A 24,536-nucleotide genomic window follows, 5' to 3' on the forward strand; every position below is an offset into this window, starting at 1 on the left:
TTAACCTTGTCGATAATGCATAGACACCTATAGATAATGCATAGACACCTATAGTAGTTGAGGATTAGAATTTAGATGAAATAAATGCACCGGGCAGTCTTCTTTCATTCCAAATTGGATATTCTTCACAATCAATGTTATTTGTACACTCGTACAACTGAGTAAACCGCGGGTAGTTCAAGATCTTTTCTATTTTTCCTCATATAATTTATAAAATTCCGATAAACCAATTCAGTGATCAGTTTATTTTTTATTTTTAATCATAATATTGTAATTTTAATATAATAACTATATATTTTATAAATAAAATTAATAACATTTTTTTTTACTTAATCTAAAATTTTCAAGATAACTGAGATATCTGTCGGATTAATTACATAACCTATTACTATTATTATTATATCAAAGTCTGTTCCTTTTATGCAACTTCTATTACATATTTACATTCTCATTATTGTTATTTAAATCTTAATGGAAATTTATTATTGAAAATATACCATCCTTTATTATAATAAATTGTATAATATGTTATTTACAATCATATTTTTCTATTATTTTTAATGGTCATGAATTCCAAATTGATTCTAATAATTTGGTCACAACTTTTTAGATTTTTATTCAAAATTTATAATATTTTTTCCATTATTTTAATGATCGTGAATTTCAAATTGATGGTGATTTTTTATATATTTTTAAATTAATAATATTTTTTAAAATAATAAATCTAAATTTTAAAATTCATATAATTTAGATCATTTATATAGTTTACACTTTTTGAGATTTTTAATTAAATTTTTTTATTGAATCATTCCAATCACATTTTAAATAATACGATAAAAATCCACAATCTAGAATTTTTTAAATAATATAATAAAAATCCACAATCTTGGAAAAAAATTTCATCAATTTCGAACCAAAAACTAACAACTTTTAAAATATTTCTGAATGAACTTGATGATAGAATTCAAAATATTCTAAGTGCAATTGGTGTAATTCATTAAAATTACTCGAACCCATCGTCACATAGATATTGTGCGATGCATTAAAAGGCAAGGGCTAACCAGCCATATATTGTGTCATTAATGCCCTTGCCAGCTATGTATGTGGTGCAAACTTGGGATGGCATACATATCCATAGGCATCGGACTCCGGCGGCCACCTCGCGTTTCCGATGACCCACGCGGGACCCACCCCGTCTCGTTCAATAACATAATTCTGAGAAATACTTTCGCGCGCCAATTTAACTCTGCAACCAGAACCCGTTTGCTCTGCAACCCAGTGCCCGCAGGACTGAAGCGCTGCGCGCATTGAAACTCTGCAACCCAGTGCCCGCCGGACTGAGCTCTGTTACCTCCTGGTAAATTCCTGCACCGTCTCTGCAGTCGTCAAATCGTGGTTTTAATGCCCTTCATTTTGTTTTAAATCTGTTTTAAAGACTGCTAAAACCCTCGCATTCTCTCAACATTCTGTAATTATAAGTTATAAAATGGTCACAAAAACCTGCCTACCTGAAGTCTTGCAGAGATCCTCGCCGCACCGCTGAGGAAAAACATTAAAATCAGAATATGTAAACCCAATCTACACATAGCAGAAATTTGGAATTAATTCAACGAAGCATTGCGTGTTCTCCTCTTTAGCTGAAAGCTATGGAAAATGGATCTTTAACAGTTTTGGAAAGACCATCTGTCATCTCAATCCTTTTCCTGTTACACATGTTGAAAAAAGATGGTAAAATTGTTTTGTGATGAACTAGACTTCCTCAAAATCGATCTTAACATTTGTCTTTCCATAGTGCATGCACTCTTCATCTAGTTTATTACCATTTATGAATCACATAAATTTGGATGTTGTTTACACATTTTTCCATCAGCAAGAAAGAGAGTCAACTTTAAGGTCACGAGCTTTGAAAATTTGTTAATTGAACTCTGAAATTTGTTAATGGTTAGTTCTTTCTCTAGACCGGCTTTAGACTGAAAAAATAAGCACCTCTTAAAGAAAATTATTCCACCAGCTCCACTGAATTGAGGTTGTCCCTGAGCAGCATCATCAAAAAAAATTCCTAAGCCATTGATTTATCAATTAGTTGCACAACAATCTATCTTGGGTAAAATATCTGGGGGGTTTGTTATCTTTCAACTGTTTGAAAAAACTAAGATTGTTCAGTCCTTGCTATGTAGATTGGATTATTAGGGTTAATTTATTCTCAAATAAGCTAATTAAACTCCCCAGGCAATGATAGTAAGTAAAGCTTCAAACCACTTCACAGTATGATTTTCACACCAATGATTTAATCAGTCTTCTGCAAGAGGACTCCTACAATCAGTCTTCTGCAAGAGGACTCCTACAAACATATCTTGCAAGCCCCTCTATCTCTTTCCAAAACTTGAATAGCGAGAAAAGGACAGAATATAAAACTTGAATAGTGAGAAAAGGACAGAATATAAGCAAATGATGCACACTCTCTTGTTCAACCTTGTTCCAGGTGAAAACATTATTGTCCAAGTTCTAGCCAGTGGAAAACCCTTAATTGTAATGAACATTTCATTTTCCATATCACCTTGAAGTACCATTTAAAGCCCCAAAAACCCTACTTTCACCCAAAAAAAAATAAAAATCGAGACCCAATATTGGGAATATAATGCTAACCAACTGGTCTCTTTGACCAAATAATCTCGTCTGGCTAACCTTTAATCCTTACATGAACATCACAGGGATGCAATATATTTCTCTCATTCCAGGGCATCGTCCCCATATAATCCAAGCTCCTAAGTAGATTTCCATGCTAGGCCCCAATTGACATATTCATAGATATGTTCTCTGATTGAGAGTAATGAACCTTTTATCGTGCAACATAAAAAAACTAGTGTAACGTAATACACTATTCAACCATTTTGATGATTATGTTATAATTCAATTTGTATCATTTAAAGACTAGTCAATATGATTTTGCAAACTTAGTAGAAAATCCATGACTCCTAATTCTTGTTGTGGCTGCCCTGGTTGAAGCTGTTGGTTCCAGCATGTGATAGTCGATGTTAATTTCAAGTATAAATGATAAATCAAACAGTAGTAAATGACATTTAATCAGGATTGTTCATGATGAGTGCAATCCTATGAGCAGGAGAAATTATTACAAACTTTATAGTTTAATCATTATTAAATAACTAACTAGCTGAACAAAGGATAGGAACTCTGTGAAGGGATTGGTTGATTTGCAGACATTGTAGAAATGCATAATTGTAATGTGTACAATTGTTAGTAATGGTTCTAACTAATAGGCCACAACACTGAAAGTAATAATATTATCCATTCATGCCACCAAAGGCTGAGAATGACAAAGAATGACATAATGGGGTTTGGGTTCTTTTTGAGGCTGAGCTGCTTTAGCTGGGCTTTAATTTTTAGCTTCCTCACTTCTTTTGCATCATTAATCAGAAGCTCTTGCAATAATATTATTGATGTGCTGGATGGCATTGCCCAAGTAGCTAGAAGTTTTCTCCTTAATTCTGTTGGTATTAATCTTGTTTAGTTACATGCTTTGATAGGTAAGTGATACGAACAAAACTATTTTTCTTCTGTATTTCAAGCTAAAGCAAACTTTTGTTTAAAAACATACAAATGTACACGGCCTGTTGTAGTGGAACATGTGTAAATCCAATAACGACAATAAAGGCATATGTTATGTGCATTGAACAACTTTAGCTAATATATGTAATTATCTCTATATAAACGATCTTCTACACATATCACAATCGGTAATTTAGTTGAAGTATACGCATTCCTATCACCATGAATACAAAAGCAAATTGCTATAATAAGCATGAACAAATAAATAACAGAGACATTAATATTGCAGAGGGAGATATTTCTTGAACTCTATGTATCCAGTACTCATAATAACATGATGATTAAGAATGCAAACTTGATTTGTACAAAGTTGTATATGCCAGATTAGAATGCAAACACTAAGCAAAATCAGAAACAGAGATACACCCATGAAATGAAAGTCTGAACTGGCTAACATGTAAAGTCATTTGCCGAGCAATAGGCTAATAGCTGTATTTTAATTGCAAAGTAGACTGATATCAACAAAATAAATCTACATAAAACAAGATAAAGTAATCCATAATATGAAAATGAAGGGTTACATATAACAATTCTTAGCAGTAAAAAATCAAAAACCATGCCCTTGGTTATTTAATCTCAGGCTCAACAAAAGAACAATAATCAATGCCACTTTCCAAAGTAAATTTTGAAAACTAATCCGAGCATACACAGCAATATAATCAGAGCATTGCTGGTGGTGATCCTGGCATCTATAACAGATCAGTACTTGGAGAAACATTTACATTTCATATCTTTGATGATAAGTGGACCTCTACCACTCGGGAAGGGACAGTTTACTGCCCCTGTTGTAGTAATATATGCACTGCACAATTTTACCATACAAGTATAGTAAAGGGGCAATTATACATTATCTGGGTTGTCTGTGCTTTTGGTGGTTTTTATTCAAAATTAATTCCAATTAAGTTTATCCTGCAACAATATGAACATTATGATTCTGATTGGTGATAATAACTTACATTACTGTTAGTGTGAATTCTCTCGAGAATTTTTCCTTTTGCTTTTGGCTAGAATATCTTAACCAGGAGTCTCAGTCACCTGCCCTCACATTCTGATCTCTCACTTATCTTCAGGGGCAGGATAACAACCCAAATGACCTTTCTTATTCTTTTGCTCTCTCGTTAACTAAAAGATAAAGTATTGTTTCACAAAATAAAACTTAATGCCTGCTGTTGAGTTTTTAATCTCTTCAATTGCATGCCTCTTTTATCATATCCTGCCAAACCAAATCAGTTACCATGAACCTTTTATGTCTTCAAAACATGCTTAAAAATTTATGTCTTCAAAACATGCTTAAAAATTTGGATTTTTTTTCTCTTCATGGGACGAGCTTGTTTTTTCTTGATGGGACGATCTAGTGGTTGACACAATGGGATATATTATCCCCTTTATCCAGTTTCAAAATTTCAAATCCTCTTTTCAGTGGTTGGCACAATGGGATGTTATCCTCTCCACCCGGTTTCAAATCACACAGGGGCATCTTTAGCTCCTTGTGATAAGGCTCAAAGAGTAGGCTCCCCCACTGTCGTGGAGTCTCAAATCTTGCTAAATCAAAAATTCCTGGTATATTTGGCTATTGAATATACCCTTGGCATTATAATGGCAATCCCTAGATTTGATCTTAGGCCTCACCTAGAAATTGTACTCACTTTTGAAAAATCATCATTTCAATTAAATTTGTAAATTAAGTGATTATTAATTTGCAGAAACTGGCCACTCAATTGAGAGGAAAACCAGTGTTACCGAAAATTGACAACAGATTGGTGCTGTTCATGTCTACCATTGAAACTGATCTCTGATTTAATGTGTATACCGTCATCTCAAACTGATGTTCCATTCAACAGTTTTCTTTAATGGAGCACACCCTCTTGAAATCTCCTCCAATGTGCTTCCAACAATTTGTTTTGAGAAACTGACTGATGCTTCTTCCTTTTGCGTTCCATTCAGTTATTTTAATTAGATGGGATTTCTATTCCCTCCATACAACGAGAAATATTAGTACCCAGGGAATAACCAAATGTCACATATAGTGAAAATTGAAATGATTCAAGAACAGGTGAGTTTTTCATCAACGTGAATCAGCCATTTACTGTGTGCCAGTTCAACTGAAATTCAGAACTTTAATCATGGTTCTGTTTGGACCTATGACAATTTTATATTCGACCATGTCCCAAGGGTTTTCAGGGTCTCTGGAAGAACCAATCTGACATAAATGGTTAAACGAGCTGTGATAATCATGTCCATTGATGCACAACAATGGGAAGCCCGTTCACTTTGTATGCCTCTGAATGTTTCAAAGATCCCACTGTCCTCATTTCATATAGCAATGGGAAGCACAATTTCTTTGGTCATTCTGGAACCTTGCAAAAATTCTGTTACAGTGATTCAGGCTTCCAATAGAATGTCAGAGTTGCCATAATACACTAGTTCTTATCACACCAATATGACACTGGTATCGTTAAGTTGTTTCCTGCAACATCATATGCAGAGATGCATAGACTTTCTAGTCAACCAAGAGATTAATGATGCCAATCATTTTACAGTGTTGGATTGTAGTTTATATTGCTGATGGTTGTGCCTACCGAGAGTTTCATAGCATGAGGGTACTGTCAAGGAAGCATTATCTTCCTCAATAATTACAAAATTACTTCCTTATCAACAATTCCAGAGTTTATTAGGTTTTGTAATATATTGTCTGCCTTGACAGCTTCAAATGCTATATTTTAGACATTTCTGTGCCTCTCAATCTCCACCTGAATTATGGTGTGCTATCAATCCAAACTTCTTTTAAGGCCTGAAAATATGGATGGAAAAAGAGGTTTGATATAGATTTGACGACAATGCTGACAGAATAGACTAGAAACAGTGCAGTACTCCTAGAAACTTGCTTGGAGAATCACAGGTCATCAACAGCCAAAGTTCAGGACCAAGTGGGAAATGTGTATAATTAATGAAAACAAGAAAAACTCAGAATTTGAAATAATTAAAAGAGTTCATGAATTTTTCCCTTAATAATATTAATAGAACTGTTTCAATGGTCGCAAAAATGCAGAGCTTTTGATATTACAAAGACCAAGTTGGTTTGCCTGCGAAGGAACCACAAGCATAGTTAAACATACAAATAGAAGGAAACCAGTTTCAATGCCCTAACTAGCCAACAAATTTCACCAACCACTAAGAAGTTCAAGTTATTCAAAACTGTCCCAAGAGATTCACACATAATTATGTTCCCTGTCAACCTTTTAAATGCTCAATAAATCAAAGCTGGAGGGCCAAATCAGGCTGTGAATCAACCAGCATTCCAGAAGACTGCCTAACTGGAGACCTTGGAGACTGTTTTTCTACATTCAAATCTGGTGGAATCGAATTTGAAAATTCAGATGTCTGTTGAGAAGGCTGTTTTGAAGGTAAAGACTTCCATAGTTGTTTTTGAGATTGGGATGTATCAGCTCCCATTGGTATCTGCCTGCAATTAAAAGGACTCTGTGTGGTTGAATTCGGCAATTCTAACATCGAGTTTACACCTCCCTGAGAAGTGGCATGAGATAACAGATTCTGAGGATGCATCCAGCTCAGCTGTGAATGCATATACAGAGGCATGTCCATGGGTGCCTGCTGTTGAATAAATTGAGGAACACTACTAGAAATGCCTGATAGTTTTGTATCACCATATGGTTCCCTGGCCACACAATTGGAATTACCATCCAACCTTCTATCAAAACCAGTGCTGCCAGAAGTTGTCGTCTGGACACTTGAAACAGGTTGCACATGTTCAGCTGGTTTGGCAGATGCCCATTGCATAAGTCAGTTACTTCTGGAGACAATCTCAAGCAATTTTGACTGGGATACATCTGAGGTAAATTTTGCACCTGCCAGATTGACTTCACTGGATTTAGCAATTGATGAAGCTGATTTCAACTCACTCTGTTTGACTCCTTGCAAAGGCGTTTGAAAATTTATATTGTTGGCTGACTGTGAACTCATAGATAGAGGAACATGTAACCCAGTAGATTGAGACAAAGATACTAGTCCTGTAGATTGAGCAACTGTTGCAACTGTAGATTGAGCCAAGGTCTGTTGATCCTTGATCTCCTCACGCAATAACAAAGCACCAGGAGGAGCTTCAGCTGTAACAAAAAAGAAAAAAACACGTTGTTATGCAATCGCATACCCGCCATGGCCTTATATAACAAAACGAGCCAATTATATATATATACTCTTTGTCAGCTCAAAATTTATAACCATATTGTGTATGTAATTGTGGTTATCCATATATCAATTTAACTTGAAGTAACCATTTTTCCTTTTTCTGTTACTAGTCTCATAATTCAAGAATGCTTACACAGCCTTGTGAATGATCCGCATTAAGTAGCCAGAACTTATTATTATTAAAAAATGTTAATGGAAACCTCTAATTTATTGCAGTGTAATAGAAAAGAGCATACAGTTTGTATATAGAAATTTATAAGCATATTGATGCACTTTTACTGTTCAGCTTCATCTCTCCTTCAAACTTTCTTTCAAATCATTTCAAGGATAGTGATCCAAAAAGTGCTCATAACCAAAATCGCTATAAGTTAAATCAAAAGTGACTAGATGAAAGTCCAGTTCAGAGTTAATGGAAACCTATAAGTTAAATCAAAAGTGACTAGATGAAAGTCCAGTTCAGAGTTAATGGAAACCTCTAATTTATTGCAGTGAAATAGAAAAGAGCATACAGTTTGTATATAGAAATTTATAAGGATATTGATGCACTTTTACTGTTCAACTTCATCTCTCCTTCAAACTGTCTTTCAAATCATTTCAAAGATAGTGATCCAAAAAGTGCTCATAACCAAAATCGCTATAAGTTAAATCAAAAGTGACTAGATGATAGTCCAGTTCAGAGTTTCCAAACTATTGTGAAAATTTGGATCGTGAAGGAATTGATAGTTTTAGGGGTAACTCAATTAATTATGGTTATAAAAATAAGTGTTATATATAAGGAGGTTTGAGATTTAAATCTTGTCTGCTGAAAAAGCATATGTACGTGCCTAAGTTATAGTAGCAACAATTAGAATCAATTTTGTGTAATACAAAACAAAACGAGCCAATTATATATATATACTCTTTGTCAGCTCAAAATTTATAACCAAAAATAAATAATCAAAATACAAGCATTATCCAAAAGGAAAAAGTGTACTGTAGATGTTATGAAATCAGAGTAAACAATCTCAGGGATCTGAGCAATTGTAAATAGTGTGATCTTATGAAATAAGAGTAAACAATCTCAGGGATCAATGCTCAGAGCACTAGTTTGGTGACTTGCGGGCCTAAATGTTAAGTTCTAGTAGATTCGGACAAACAATCAAGGGTGAATGTTCACTCCTAACAGTCCAGGCCAAAAAAATCATAAAGCAGTCGAGGCCAAAAATAATCATTTATACAAGTCCCTGGGGGAGTAGCTTCATGTGTCTACAAGCTGGTGTTGCACATCCACTTGCTAATATTGTGTATGTAATTGTGGTTATCCATATATCAGTTTAACTTGAAGTAACCATTTTTCCTTTTTCTGTTACTAGTCTCATAATTCAAGAATGCTTACACAGCCTTGTCCTATATAAATATTTGTAAAGCTTATTCTCTGTTGGAAAGTCCAGTATCCTCAACTAAACTAACCATTTTAAATCATCTATAGTTTAGATGATCTCTTTTTATCTGTCATGATTTGTTGTTTATGGTTAATTCAATAACCAATATCTTTTTCCTCCTCCATTGCGGATGCAAGTATCATTAAGGGCTAATAGTAGTATTGTCAAAGAACTGAGCTATTACTGTCAAAGAACTGAATTCTAAATTTACAATGGCAGGTATGGGAAGTGAAGCTTTGGAAAATCTTTGCCTCCCTGTTTTCCTCACAAATAGATCCTTCCAATTTGCCTGAGAAATCCCTTATGGCAGTTTCAAGGGTAACATTCTTATCTGGTATGCCGGTTCCAGAATCTGCACAAGGGGCTACTGATCATTCACATAAGTTTATGCGAGTCTCTTGAATGGAAGGGACTATGTTTTTGTGTACGAGGACAATGAAGGAGATCGCATGCTTGTTGGAGATGTGCCTTGGGAGTAAGCATCATATGTTATCATCCCCTTCTCTTGTTTTATCATCGTTACAGGCAGATTTCTGAATGGAAAAATGCTTTTATTTTTTTCAGCATGTTTGTGAAGTCTGTGAAGAGATTGCGAGTAATGAAGAGTTCAGATGCTCGTCGTCTAGGTGAGAATTCAAGATTTTTTGCAGAACGTTCCATCTTAAATGTGAGTTGGATATATTCTCATAACCCTTATTTGTGAATTTATCAGCAGCAAACAGGACCCAGTGATCCAACTGCCTAATGCTGCTGGAATCAAGAGGGGAACCCTAGCAAGTTTATCTCACAGTAACCCTAAGAAAGAAGATGAACCCAATGTTCCTTTTCTCTGAGAGAGTTCATGTGCCAGATTTCGCAGCAGACAAATAGCAGACTTGTCAAATGTAGTCAGATAAATACCTGTGATCGCAGAGCAGTCGTAGAGCACGTAGCAGAGGACATGCGAAGCAGGATGCAGCGGTTGTTAGCAACGGATGCGCAGAGCAGGTTGCAGAGCCATCGGCGTTCGAAAATCAATTTTAATGAAATGGGCGCGAGGGAAGAGTTTCATTTGAAAATGGATCCCGTGCGCTGACGTGGATAGCGGGAACGGAGGGACGGGGCGGGCGGGCCCTCGTTGGTGGGTCCCGGGTATGTCACCGGAAACGCGAGGTCGCCCGTCGGAGTGTTTATGTATGCCATCCCAAGTTTGCACCACATACATAGTTGGCAAGGGCATTAATGACACAATATATGGCTGGTTAGCCCTTGCCTGCATTGATGACAGGTGAAGGCATTTACTGTTCCACCGAAACATCCACGACACCTCCATGAGACTTTATTCTATTATTATATTTTATAAGACCTAGATTGCCTCTTTCACATATATATATACACATACACATTGTTTATCATTTGACATTGAGCAGTGTTTTACACAGTATACAGAAAGAGGAGCGTTCATCCCATTATGGCTCCTTTGTACCCTTCCTTATATTTAATTTTCAAGAATATGAATTTATAATTTTTTAGTATGAAAAAAATGTTGGTTTTATTATGTATATGAAAAACAAGTATATCTGGTTTATGTGGAGCAGCCATCAAGTCCAACCAGTAAAAAAACATATAAGAAAGGCAGCCCCATATATATATATATATATATTTCCCAACCTACAATGAAAGTCATACCATAAATGTCAAAAGACAATTACTGTTCAAAAGATTTAATTTGTTTATAGGTTGCGGTCGGATCAATTTGTTTCTGGATATTTGATATTTATATTCATATCGATGAAAGATATTGGTGTCAGCGGTGTATCCTTCATATTTCATGTCCTTGTCATGTATATTTTAAAATTAAGATAAGATAGTTTTATATGGAAATTTTAATTAATATATTTAATATTTTTAAAATTTTACAATTTTACATTTATAATATTAAATTTTTTAAATAATAATAGTTTTTAAATGGTAATTTTAATTAAATAAATTTTATTTAAGGTCCACTCAGTGTTCAATTAAAATAATTGGAGTCGTTGAATATTCCGGAAACAAATGGAGATGAGCATTGCAGTTTGGATTATAGATAAAGTTTTAATGTATATGTATGACTAGCACACTTATTTTTATTATTGTTTTTGGTATACAGTTATAAATTTATATGATATATTTATATAAATTAAATTTATAATCATATTTTTTTTTATGCTGGTGATATATACATGTCAATTTATATTAACTATATTTTTAATCTTATTTCTTATTATTAATAACTATATAATATATATATATATATATATATATATATATAAAATAAGTTTTATATTAATATTATATTATATATTAATATAGTATTATATTATCATATAATATTATATTAATATATTAATAATTATATTTCAAACTATTGTATAAATAAGATATAATAGCATTTAGTTATTAATATAATTGTAAATACCCTTTATATATATAATTGGAGTATATTGATAATATATTATATTATATTATATCTATATCTATATCTATATCTATATATATAATTTAAAAATAAAACTCAACATTATCACACTGAACTAATTTTTATGGTTATTTATTACATTGTAATTGTAATAAATATTAGGGTTAATAATATTCTTATTATAATATTGATTTTAATAGAAGGATTTATACTATATGTTTTTAAATATAAGGTTTTTAATATATAAGGTTAATACATAATCCTTTTAATATAAGGTTTATATAATATTTATATAGGGTTTGAAGTGTAATGATTGAACTCCATACCATTGTAACATATATATTTTAAGAAGATTTTAGTAAATTTCTAGTTTTCAAAATATATGAATATTTTTTAAACTTAGAATTAAGTTCAATAGATGATCAATAAATCCAAAAAATTAATATTATAAACCTTAAGGATCAATAAACCTAAGAGATTATTGATATTATAAATTCAACATACTAATATGATATACTTTTAGTATCAATATTGTAAACCCCAGAGATTAATAAACTAAAGAGATTATTAATATTATAAGCCAAAGGGATTATAATAAACCATTGGAATTAATATTATAAACACAAAAAATTAATAATATAAACTATAATAATATAAAATCTAATATTAATAGTATAAACTCAATAAATTATAAATATAAGAATTATAAGCCCAAAATATTATACACCTTAAGATTAATATTATATTATTATATTATATTATATTAATATATTAATAATTATATTTCAAAATATAGTATAATTAAGATATAATATCATTTGGTTTTTATTAATAATTCTTATTTATCTCTAGGTGAGAATTATTTTTTATTCATTAATATTATTGTAAACACCCTTTATATATAAATAATTGGAGTGTATTGGTAATAATAGCTCTATATATATGTATGGGTTATTTATTAGATTGTATTAAATTTTAGAGTTTATAATATTCATATTATAACATTGGGTTAATATAAGGGTTTATAATATCAATTTTTTAATATAGGATTTTTAATGTATAGGGATAATATATAGTGTTTTTAATATAGAGCTTATATAGCATTGTATTTCATTTTTATAAGGGTTTATATATAGCATAGCATTTAATTTTTATAAGGCTTTATGATATGAGTTTTTTAATATAAGGTTTTTAATATATAGAGATAATATATAGAATTTTTAATATAGGGTTTATATAGCTTTTATATATGGCTTACAATTAGGAAGAAAGAGGAGAAACCATTGAACTCCATACCATTGTTACATATATATCTTGTGAAAAGTTTATTTCATAATTTTCAAAATATATAATACTTTTTAAACCTAAAATTAAGTTTTAGGGATCAATAGACTCAAGATATTAATATTACAAAGCACGAGATCAATAAACCTAAGGGACACATAGGATTAATATTATAAACCCAGGAGATTAATATTATAAAACCAATGAATTAATATAATGAACCATTGGGATTAATATTATAAACCATAGGAATATAAAGTATAATATTAATATTTTAAACTCAATGGATTATAAATATAAGGGATTAGCATCGAACTTAAGATTAATATTATAAGCCCAAAAGATTATAAACCTTAGGATTAATATTATGTTATTATATAATATAATATTAATATATTAAAAATTATATTTCAAACTATAATATAATTAAGATATAATAACATTTAGTTATTATTGATAATATTTATTTATCTCTCAGCATTATGTTAGGTTCAATACGTGTTATTTATTTATTAATATCATTATAAATATCTTTTATATATAGATATTTGAAATATATTCTAATATTAGCTATATATATACTATATATTAAACTTTTATATATATATATAGATACTCAATATTATTACAATCAATAGGCTTAAACTTATGGTTATTTATTACATTGTATTAAATATTAGGGTTTATAATATGGACTTTTACTATATAGGTTTAATATATAGTGTTTTTAATATAGGGTTTATATAGGGTTTACACGTAGGAAGAAACATGAGTAATGATTGAACTCCATACCATTGTAACATATATATCTTAAGAAAAATTTAGTAAATCTGCATAGTTTTTAAAATATATGAGTACTTTTTAAATCTAAAATTAAGCCCGAGAGATCAATAAACCAAAAATATTAATATTATAAACCCAATGGATCAATAAGCCCAAGGGATTATTGATATTATAAGCTCAAAATATTAATATTATAAGCCCTTAATATTAATATTATAAACTGAAGAGATTAATAAAACAAAAGATTATTAATATTATAAACCAAAAGAATTAATATTATAAACCATAGGAATATAAAGTCTATATTAATATTATAAACTAAATGAATTAGAAAAGTAAGGAATTGATATTAAAACCTAGGATCAATATTATACTACCAAGGGATTATAAACCCTAGGATTATTATTATAAACCCTAAGAGTAATATATCAGACATAAGATTAATATTGTAAATGTTGAGATTAATTATTATATAAGAGGGATTAACATTATAAACCCAAGCATTAATTAATCCAAGATATTATTGATATTATAAATGCAAGGGATTAATGAACCCTCGGGACTAATACTATTTTAAGATGAAGGGATTAATATTCAGAACCCAAGGGATAATAAAACTAAGGGAATAATATTAAAAACAAGGGATTATAAACACTAGGATTAACATTATAAACATAAAACATTAAAAACCCTAAGAATAATATTATAAACCCTATGATTATAAATCTTAATATTATAAACCCTAAATCTAATATTATAAGCGAGAATAAACTCTAAACCCAATATTATAAATGAAAACATTAAACCCTAATTCAATCAAAGTTGCAATGTGACATTGAAAACATTGTAATGTAATGAATCATTAATGTGACAATGATTGTTAGACTACTTGTCACACTATAACAATTCTTGTTGTAGAAATATGGTGATCGAATTACAACTGCTTAATAAATTTAATCTAAATCAAGACACACAATTATACACTACAAATATTTGGAGTTTAATTCAAAATTTAGAACAACATTCACAAAATTGCAATAAGAAAAACCACACATGCAAAGTATTTTTCTAGGGGAAACCAATTCAGAAAAACCCCTCAAGCCTCTTTTCATTAATAAGATGAATATACAATTTATTATAATTGCTTGCCTGCTTTGAGCACAACCTACAAGTGAATAAATTATCACTTTTCTCAATGAGAAGCTATGACCTAGACTTAGTAAATTTCTGCCTCAACTTGAGCCCCTATTTCCTTGGGATATTCCAAAGGAATTAACCCCTATTTTTTAGGAATTTATTCCAAGTTGATTGTGAAATCAAAAAGGATTGATCATCTGATTGCATGCAACACACGTACACTAAAATTAGTTTACAACCACATGTTATAATGCCTTAGAATCTCTACCACAACTATGGAACTTGAATTCCCTACATGCATTAGCTATTTTTGGTTGACTTATCAATTAACTAGATGATCACTAAGTTAGACTACTTTCCCACTGCGCAAGTGACCTCCAACTAGTTCTATCACTAGTTAGAACTAGTTTAACTTAACACAGCTAGAAATAACTAAATTGGATTGTTACAAATTCACAATTACACATGCATAATGTTGGGAAAAATACTAAGAGGGGGGGGGGGGGGGGGGGGGGTTGTGAATCAGTATTTTCAAATCAATAAACTTTTAAATTTCATTTCGTGATTTCTTTACGTGACTTTACATAAGGGATCCTGCGTGTGTACATGATTTCTCTAAAGAAAACTAGCATATATCTAGTAAACTCACTTTGCAGGTAATTCATCTTCTATTTATTTTGATCCAGTGCATGAATGCTTCATTAAACATTAAATATAAAGTAACCATGTCTATTAAGAACAAAATAAACCATCACACATAAACAACACACATGAATACTAGGATTTATGGTGGAAACCCAATGTGGGAAAAAACCACTTGCTTCTCTTGTCTTTGTCTTCTTTTTAATATAAACAAAATATTTTACAATATTGTACTGGTGCAGAATCATACCAGCACAGAGACACCCACTTGCATAAGGCTACAACCTTCGCTCGTTCTCCACCACCTACTAGAAGGGAGCTCCAACACCCTAATTCTTGTGTTGGCGTAAATGTATACTAGTATGCAAGCACCAACCTGCAGAAGGTTGCAACCTTTGCTTGTTCTCCAACTACTAATTGAAGGGAGCTCCAACCCCCTAAACTTATTTACTAGCTACCATTAGAAGAAATCTCCAACTCCCTCATGTCTCAGGACCACGTTTCATAAATTTTCAAACTGGATCCACCTTCTACACAACATCACAACTTGTATGCCACATTTCATCAAATTTTTGGACTAGACCCACTACCAAAATTTAAGTTCAAAGCCAATAATCAAACTGAAACTTATCACTATAAATCAATCATCAATCTCTCACCCAACTAAAGAAACCAATCACTAAAACCCAATCAGTGAATCAACTTCAAACTCAATGAATCAGCTAGAATAATCAGATCAATGTAACTAGAATATCAAACAACATAATACACTTCACAGAAACTAGATCATGTTACTCCAAACCATGATCAACCATATGTCTAAATATGTACGCCAATTTGTAGTATCAAACTCGCATGTGTACACACCTTTCATGAAGCATACTCGCATAGAGATCTTAAATCGCTAACACCAAAAAACTAAACCATTGTCTTTCTGAAACAAACATTGAATCTTACTCAGATCTAGTGCATCATTCTGAAACAACCACAAAACGTTCATTGAACTTCATCACAACTAGCAAATTACTTCAACATTCTTCAATTAATCAATTCATAATCAAGACATCATTATTTAAGCTCAGATCATCAAGAAGACTTCATTGAAAGACAACATAAACACATTGAAAATGATTAAGCTGATCAGACATCCTTTTCATCAAAACCCTACTTTCTGTACGTGCTTTCTTCAAAGGATATTCGCGTGTGTACGTGCTTTTTAGAAAACAAATCTGTGTGTATGCAACTAATCAGAATAACACTAGAATGTGTACGTGCCTTATAGGCTATCAAACCCACATACAGATATGCAAATTCATAATCAAATGTTTCCTACAACACAGAACTTCAAACATACCCAAATCTCAGCATACACAAAAAAATCACACGTTCAGACACTATGAATATAAATCATCTTAGATCTATTGTATCTGATCCATCATGAAACTCCTAGGCGCATACTTATTTTAGATCAAGTAAGGCGTCAATAGCCCATTACATTATTTGCTTCAAATCTAACTATTCATAAGATTTCCATCACTTGCACACACAAAATACCCCTTTTATCTTCATCACCTTACATATCTTAACCTTTATCCAATACCACAGGTCAAAACCATACTCCAATCGATGGTTTTCTTAGACGAGATCAAAACATTCGTTAATGGGATCAACACCACAGGGAAATACCATGGTAAGAACCCTTGGTATTTATAATACCATGGTGTGGAAATTCTACACGCCTTTTCTTCTTCATACTTGCATGTGTACATGAATTTTCTTAACAAACCCTGTGTATACTTCTTGAAATTTCAACTTTATCATACCTCTGCCTCTAAACTGTTATTCCTTTGTCAAAACACTTTATCACATCTGTAGACACATCATGTTTATAGATTCAATAGGTAGGTTTCCATTAAGAGACAACTCATGAAGTAGTTTTCACTTCATTAGGTAGGTTGCCATCAAGGAAAACACATAATTCATAATGCCAACAATCTCCCCCTTTGGACTTGATGGAAACCACTTTTGTGTTTCGTGACCACAAACTATAAATACTTGCAAAACAAATCACGCCAAGCACTAAACTGAGCTACTCGCCAAACACCAAGCTACTCTCCCACTTTTACATCAAGGGAGAGGGGATGACCAATGATGAATGAAGACTTTTGTATCTGAATTGCTGAGTATGAACATGGATCATGCTCCCCCTGAGCACGTGCTGAAGTTTTTGATGGATGTAAAATGAAGTACATGGCTCTATGAGTCATATGACTTGTCCTATCACGAGGGAATCAAACTTACATCAATCACCCAATCATAGTGGTTTTACATATTTGACATCATTATTACATCAACTTCCAAAACACAGTGGGGTTTCAGATTACATCACATGTTGAAAAAGGACTTGACCATAATAGTCCATACATGACTCAATTTTACAATGAGTACATCATAGGTCTTATGATGACCTTTACATCAAATCATAGATAAGATATTTATAACAAAGACGAAAGACCTCAATACGACCATGATAGTCATCAACAACTATCATACACCATATATGATATGTACCATAAGAATCTGTTGGCAACAACTCATGAGGAATATGTAATATAGAATAATGTAGCTTCAATATCATCAACTTGTGACTTGGTATGCAATGTCTTCAGGAAACCTGCAGTAACACCATTCGTTTGGCCCATTCTTCATAATAATTATTATCACACCAACACGACTTCATCAAGAGATATTCGATTAATGTGCAACTTAAGTAGACATAAACAACTATTCATCATAGTATGAGCTAACAAGTTCATCATTCAAGAACTTCATAACCAACATCACCAAAGAATCATTATGTATGAAGCAAACATAATGCAACAATGCATTATTAGAAGCATAGCAACTTCTCCCCTTGAACTTATGCCAACTGTTCACTGTCATATCTGATCATATATTATCATATATAAGTAAGAATCATCAAAGAATCATCATCAACCAGTCATCCATCATAACTTCTAAATAACATTAACAGACTCTAACCATCAACCATCAAAACATAAAATCTAATTGATAATTGACTGAAGCACATAAAACCTTTTTTTGAGTTTGTCCCATTGTTTCTCCATCAAACCATGATATACGTGATTGTTCAGTTTTGGACTCGTGTATACATGCAAACTTTCTTTATAGGATCTATGTACAGAAAGTGAAATACTAAAATTTCACACCTTCAGCTTCCCTTAAGCCTTTTGTAGCTGTGCATGTGCATTTTTACTACACGAGAGCCATTGTCAATAGTATAAGAAACATGAAAATAAAAATCAACCTTGGGAGTCATCATCAAGACAACACGTATTACTCCCCATGAGCTTACACATCACTAATCTTGAGGACATGATAATCATCTTTTGTTTTCATGAGGTCAAGTACCTCTCACCACTTCTGCAGTGAATGTTAAAAATATTCATTTAATAATAAGAGACTGCAATAGGTACCATCTTCTTTTACTCTAAGTATGAACCTTTCTCATATCTATGAGAATTATATTTTTCAAACACATATAATTTGTCTCGATTTCTATATCCTCTTATTATGACTTTGTTAGGTCCTTGTAGTGCTAGTGGTTCCCTCATTACTATTGCCATTGTAGCCCTTATTGTTATTGTTGTGACCCTATTTTCCCCATATTGTTATTATTTTTCCCCATAGAAGCCCACTATTGTTATTTTTGTGCCCTTATATTATTATTTTTCTGTCGGATTTGATTATATTGTGACCCCTTAGAATCCTATATATAGAAGTGATGTTTTGTCATTTGTATCATTCAAGAATTTTTCATTTTTGTAATGTAAAGGAGGTTTCCCCCTCGAAGAGGCTGATTTCTAAGTCGTTGATCTATTTTTTCTATCTTTTTTTGAGCTGTATTCATAACATTTGGTATCAGAGATTTGGATTCTAGGGTTTCGCTGCTCCAAAATAGGTCATCGTGGAATTTTCGCAACAATGTTTCTTCTACGACCTTTCAGAAGCAAAAACAAAAACACATTTGATCTGAAATCTCGGTTATCCATGGGTCCAAATTTCTGACCTTGTTCCACTATATTTTTGGAGATATGATCGAAGGAAATTAGGGTTTTCGCAGGCTCCTCAATTACATCCAAGACAGGTGACCTTGGGAAAATTGTAATAACTTTCTCTCTGAGTATCAGATTGAAATTTCGTCAAAAGTTACGGAAAGCAGATGGACTGTACTTGTATGTGCATCGTTTTCAGTTCTGAATTTTTAAAAATCGACACGTGGCACTTCGTACAAGTTCACTCTACTGAAAAAGTGTATAATTAGATCATCTTAGTATATTGGGCATAACACTTTCTGTGAGAATCCAATTTTGATTAGACTAGTGGCATTGGAAATAGGACTCAGAGCACTACTACATTTGCAATTTTAGACCTTCAAGATCCAAAAGTTTAGAGATACATCAAATACAATATCGAGCTCCTACAAAGTGAAAAATTTGTGTAGTTCTTTTTCAAATTTTGCATAAGTTTGGTTTGAAAAATTATTTTGAAGGTATTCAAAGGGCATAGTGAAGAATAATTATCATTAATTGATGCCCTGAAGAAAAAAAATGGAAACACCTAGTAAGAAACTTGAAATCTCTAGCATGACTCATGAAGAAGAGGAAGAAATGCAATATGATATATCAAAATTATGAGACCAAGTGAAACAAAATTCACTCTCACAAAAAGTAACAAAAGCTAAGATGGATGGTTTAAAGAAAGATGTGGAAGCCAATATGGATGGCGTGGAAGCTAATATGGATGGTTTAGAGAAAGGCATGGAAGCTAAGATGGATGGTTTAAAGAAAGGCGTAGAAGCTAAGATGAATGAAGTGGAAGCTAAGATGGATGGTTTAGAAGAAAACCTTAAAGGCAACATGGAAGATTTGAAGAGAAATTTGATGAAGTTTCTACAAGAAATTCTTACTAATGGTGAAAGGGTAGTAAAGGAAACTCACGATGAGAACAAAATAAATGTTAATCATGATTTCATAGACTCTAGCATTGGTTCGAAGACCCACCATGTTCCAAAGATCGATATGAGGAACTTTGATGGCAAGGACCCCGTAACATGGATACTACAGATGGAGCAATATTTTGATCTCTGTAATGTGAAAAACACACAAAAGGTACGCATTGCAATTTTATATTTGGAACCAAATCAATTTGTATGGTATCGATGGCTTTACTCTCGTAAACAAATTTTCACTTGGGAAATTTTTACGGATGAAATGATAACACATTATGTGTATACAAAAATAAACACTTTTTTTAGCCAATTGATAAATCTCAAATAAAAGGGTTTAATGGTGGAGCACATTGAGGACTTCCAAAAATTGAATATAAGGGTAAAAGATATGCCAGAGGAGCATAGGATTGATGTATTCATAGGGAGTTTAAAGGATAACATCCAACATGAGGTTCTCCTTTTGGAACCTGATTCATTGGAGAAGGCATTCAGGTTGGCAAGAAAAATGGAAATAAAAATTATGGCAACAAGAAAGACTAGAAATCACAATTATAAATATGGAAGTGTTGTTACCCCTCCCCTTCCACAACCTATAAGGTTGACAGCACAACAATTGGAAGAAAAAAGAGAAAAAGGGCGTTGTTACAATTGTGATAGAAAATACACTAAAGGTCATAAGTGTGTAGAGAATAAATTATTTTACATAGATTATGAAGAAGAGGAAGAAAAGGAATAAGAAACTTCAAATAAGAGGATATACACTGAGAAGAAACCCTAGAGAAAGAAGAAATGTATCCAACCATATCTTGTAATGCATTGGTAAGAATTACCACTCCTCAAACTATCAACATAGAAGGACATACCAAGAAGGAAAAGGTAATAGTGTTGATTGATTTAGGCAGTACCCATAATTTTATACATTGTAATATAGCCAAGGAATTGAATTGCTTCCTATATCCAGCGCGAGAGTGTCAAGTGCTGGTTGTAAGTGGAGGAACCATAAATTTCTCTGGAAAGTGCCATAATATCAAGCTATCCATGGGAGAATATGTATTGAATAGACCAATTCTTTCCATTCCAATGGGTGGTGCTCATGTTGTATTAGGAGTCCAATGGCTACAATCCTCAGGTACAATAGCTTTTAATTTTCAAGAACTTTTCATGAAATTTTCTTCCAAAGGAAAGGAAGTTGAATTAAGGGGTATCGTAGGGAAACCGACAAGGATAATGAGCTTTAACAAAATGATAAAGCTTCTAAAGAAAGAAAAAAGAGGCATAATTTCACAATTATTTTCGCTAGAGGTTCCCACATCGAAATCATCTATTTCTCCAAATCTCCAAAAATTCTTCGACAATCATTCCAATGTATTTGAGACTCCCAAAGGAATCCCACCTATTTGTGATCAAGATCATGCTATTCATTTGATTCTAGGAACTATTCCTCCAAACATCAGGCCTTACATATATCCCTATGCCCAAAAAAATGAAACTGAATGTATGGTTGCAGAAACGCTAGAGGCTTGTATAATTCAACCTCATCAAATTTCTTTCTCTACTTCAATAGTATTGGTTCACAAGAATGGTGGATCATTGCGCATGTATCTAGATGATAGGGCACTCAACAAGCTCACTATTAAAGATAAATTTCCCATTCCTGTCATTGATGAATTATTGGATAAATTGCATGGATCAATTTACTTCACCAAGTTGGATCTTCATTCAAGATATCATCAAATCAGAATGAAGACTGATGACATCCCGAAAACAACATTTAGAATTCATGAGGGTCATTTTGAATTTTTTCTCATGCCTTTTGGCCTTACCAATACACCTTCTACATTTCAAGGTCTCATGAATTCCATTTTCAAACCCTTCCTTAGAAAATTTGTGTTAGTATTTTTTGATGATATACTAATCTACAACAAGTCTTGGGAGGATCATGTTCAACATGTTGATAGGGTGCTCAAACTATTGGAGGAGAAACAATTAGACGCAAAAAGTTCCAAATGTTTATTTGGAGTGCAAGAGGTGGAATATCTAGGTCATATTGTATCTCATGAAGGTGTTAAGGTAGACCCTAGCAAAATTAAAACCATTAAGGAATGGAAAATCCCCACATCCATAGAGCATCTACGAGGATTTCTCGGGCTGACAGGGTATTATCACGAGTTTGTTAAGAATTATGGGAGAATAGCAGCACTTCCAACAACATTATTGAAGAAAGATGCATTTTCATGGGCTGTAGAAGCAACGAAGGCCTTTGAACATCTTAAAGAGGCAATATGCCAAGCACGAGTCTTAGCTATGCCAAACTTCATAAAAAACTTTATTATGGAATGTGATGCCTTAGGAAATGGAATTGGTGTTTTTTTAGTGCAAGAAGAAAGACCCATTACTTTCAAAAGTCTTCCAATCAAAGGAAACTATTTACACAAAGCTATTTATGAGAAGGAAATGTTTGCAATACTACATGCACTTAAGAAATGGCGACCCTACCTAATGGGAAGACACTTCAAGGTAAAAACAAATCATGATAGTTTTAAATACTTTTTAGAAAAAATATTATCTTCAGAAGAACAACAAAAATGGGTCACAAAGATGTTGGGTTATGACTTTGAAATCATCTACAAAAAATGGAAGCAAAATGTTGTGGCAGATGCACTCTCAAAAAGAATGAGGACGTGGAAGCATTTCTTTGCGCCATTTCTATTATCCAACGAGATTGGATAAGTGAAGCAAGGGACGAATAGAAGAATGACGAAGAAGTGTGGGCACTCATTCAAAATATACAACAAGATCCCAGTACATCTGATATATTTAGCTAGAAAAATGATTTGTTATGGTAAAAAGATCGCTTATACCTATGTAAGAATTCCCAACTCAAACAAAATATTCTTATGGAATTGCACACCTCTCCCTTAGGAGCGCACTGAGGATTTCTAAAAACTTACTACAAGGCTAAGAAGGAATTTTTTTGGGATGACCTTAAATCGGATATTCAAAAGTTTGTGGTGGAATGTTTGGTTTTCCAACAAAATAAAGTTGAAACAATTAAGGCCCTAGGTCTACTACAACCTTTATCCATTCCAAGCCAATGTTGGGAGGAGGGTTCAATGGATTTTATCACAAGTTTACCCAAGTTCGAAGGAAAGAGTGTTATCATGGTGGCAGTTGAAAGACTTACCAAGTATGCACACTTTTGTGCATTATCTCATCCAATTAAAGCAAGTACAATTTCTACTGCATTGATGGAAACAATTCAAAAGCTACATGGAAACCCAAAAATTATTGTAAGCAATAGAGATCCCATTTTCACTGGAAGTTTTTGGACAAAAATATTTTTTGGTCTTGGTACACAGTTAGCTCTGTTGTCATTTTGTATTTTGGAGGTTTAGGGAATAAACACATAGGACAACATCAAGACCACTTTGGAAGTTGGGATCTAGCCCTTTCAGCTTCAAAGAGGGATCTCCCTGTAAAATGTAACTTTGTTCTATGTAAATTTTATGTTGGCATTATGATTCTGGTATGGCTCTATGTTACAGGTGTTGTACTTGACGGCAACTCACTCAAGTGGCAATGCTCTATTCAGGCTCTCAAAATGTTGGAAATTAAGAGGTACGCAGGTGAATGGTTCAAAAAGTGCGGACCCACAGGTACGTCGGCCAGGAAGTGCATTCATATCCGCAGGTTACCCGTTCATGAGGTGCCGACCCCCAGTTCACTCACTTCAAGGCAGAGAAGCGCGCTCACGTGGGGTTTCTTATGTTTGGCCCATGGTATTTAGCCCGCCGTTCTAGATTCTATGGTTTTGGCCCGTGGTATAGGATCTAATTTAGCCCCGGTTTGGATCCCTTGTATTGGTTATTGATGGTTTTGTCCCATGGTGTGAATAAGGGCTTGACTATAAATAGGGAAGGAGATCACTTGGCTAATGTATCTTTGAAAGTTGAATATCTTAAGATCT

The 24,536-nt window shown here is 32.9% G+C and overlaps 1 protein-coding gene and 1 long non-coding RNA gene across 2 annotated transcripts; both read right to left on the reverse strand.

Moving 5' to 3' along the window:
* Window positions 1–1,079: 1,079 nt before the first annotated feature.
* Window positions 1,080–1,642, reverse strand: LOC149221717 (uncharacterized). The gene is made up of 2 exons (XM_089387456.1): window positions 1,509–1,642; window positions 1,080–1,376 (listed from the first exon to the last, which is right to left on the reverse strand). The coding sequence occupies exons 1-2, from the start codon at window positions 1,584–1,586 to the stop codon at window positions 1,080–1,082; spliced, it is 375 nt and encodes a 124-aa protein (XP_089243582.1). The 5' UTR covers window positions 1,587–1,642.
* Window positions 1,643–7,481: 5,839 nt separating this feature from the next.
* LOC149221718 (uncharacterized) lies at window positions 7,482–10,388 on the reverse strand. The gene is made up of 2 exons (XR_016249381.1): window positions 10,155–10,388; window positions 7,482–7,751 (listed from the first exon to the last, which is right to left on the reverse strand). It is a non-coding gene; the product is annotated as an uncharacterized LOC149221718 (long non-coding RNA).
* Window positions 10,389–24,536: the final 14,148 nt, after the last annotated feature.

Source organism: Pinus tabuliformis, chromosome Q, assembly GCF_031772625.1.
Source record: "Pinus tabuliformis cultivar Carrire ecotype Pingquan chromosome Q, CPIR1, whole genome shotgun sequence".
Lineage (NCBI taxonomy): Eukaryota > Viridiplantae > Streptophyta > Pinopsida > Pinales > Pinaceae > Pinus > Pinus tabuliformis.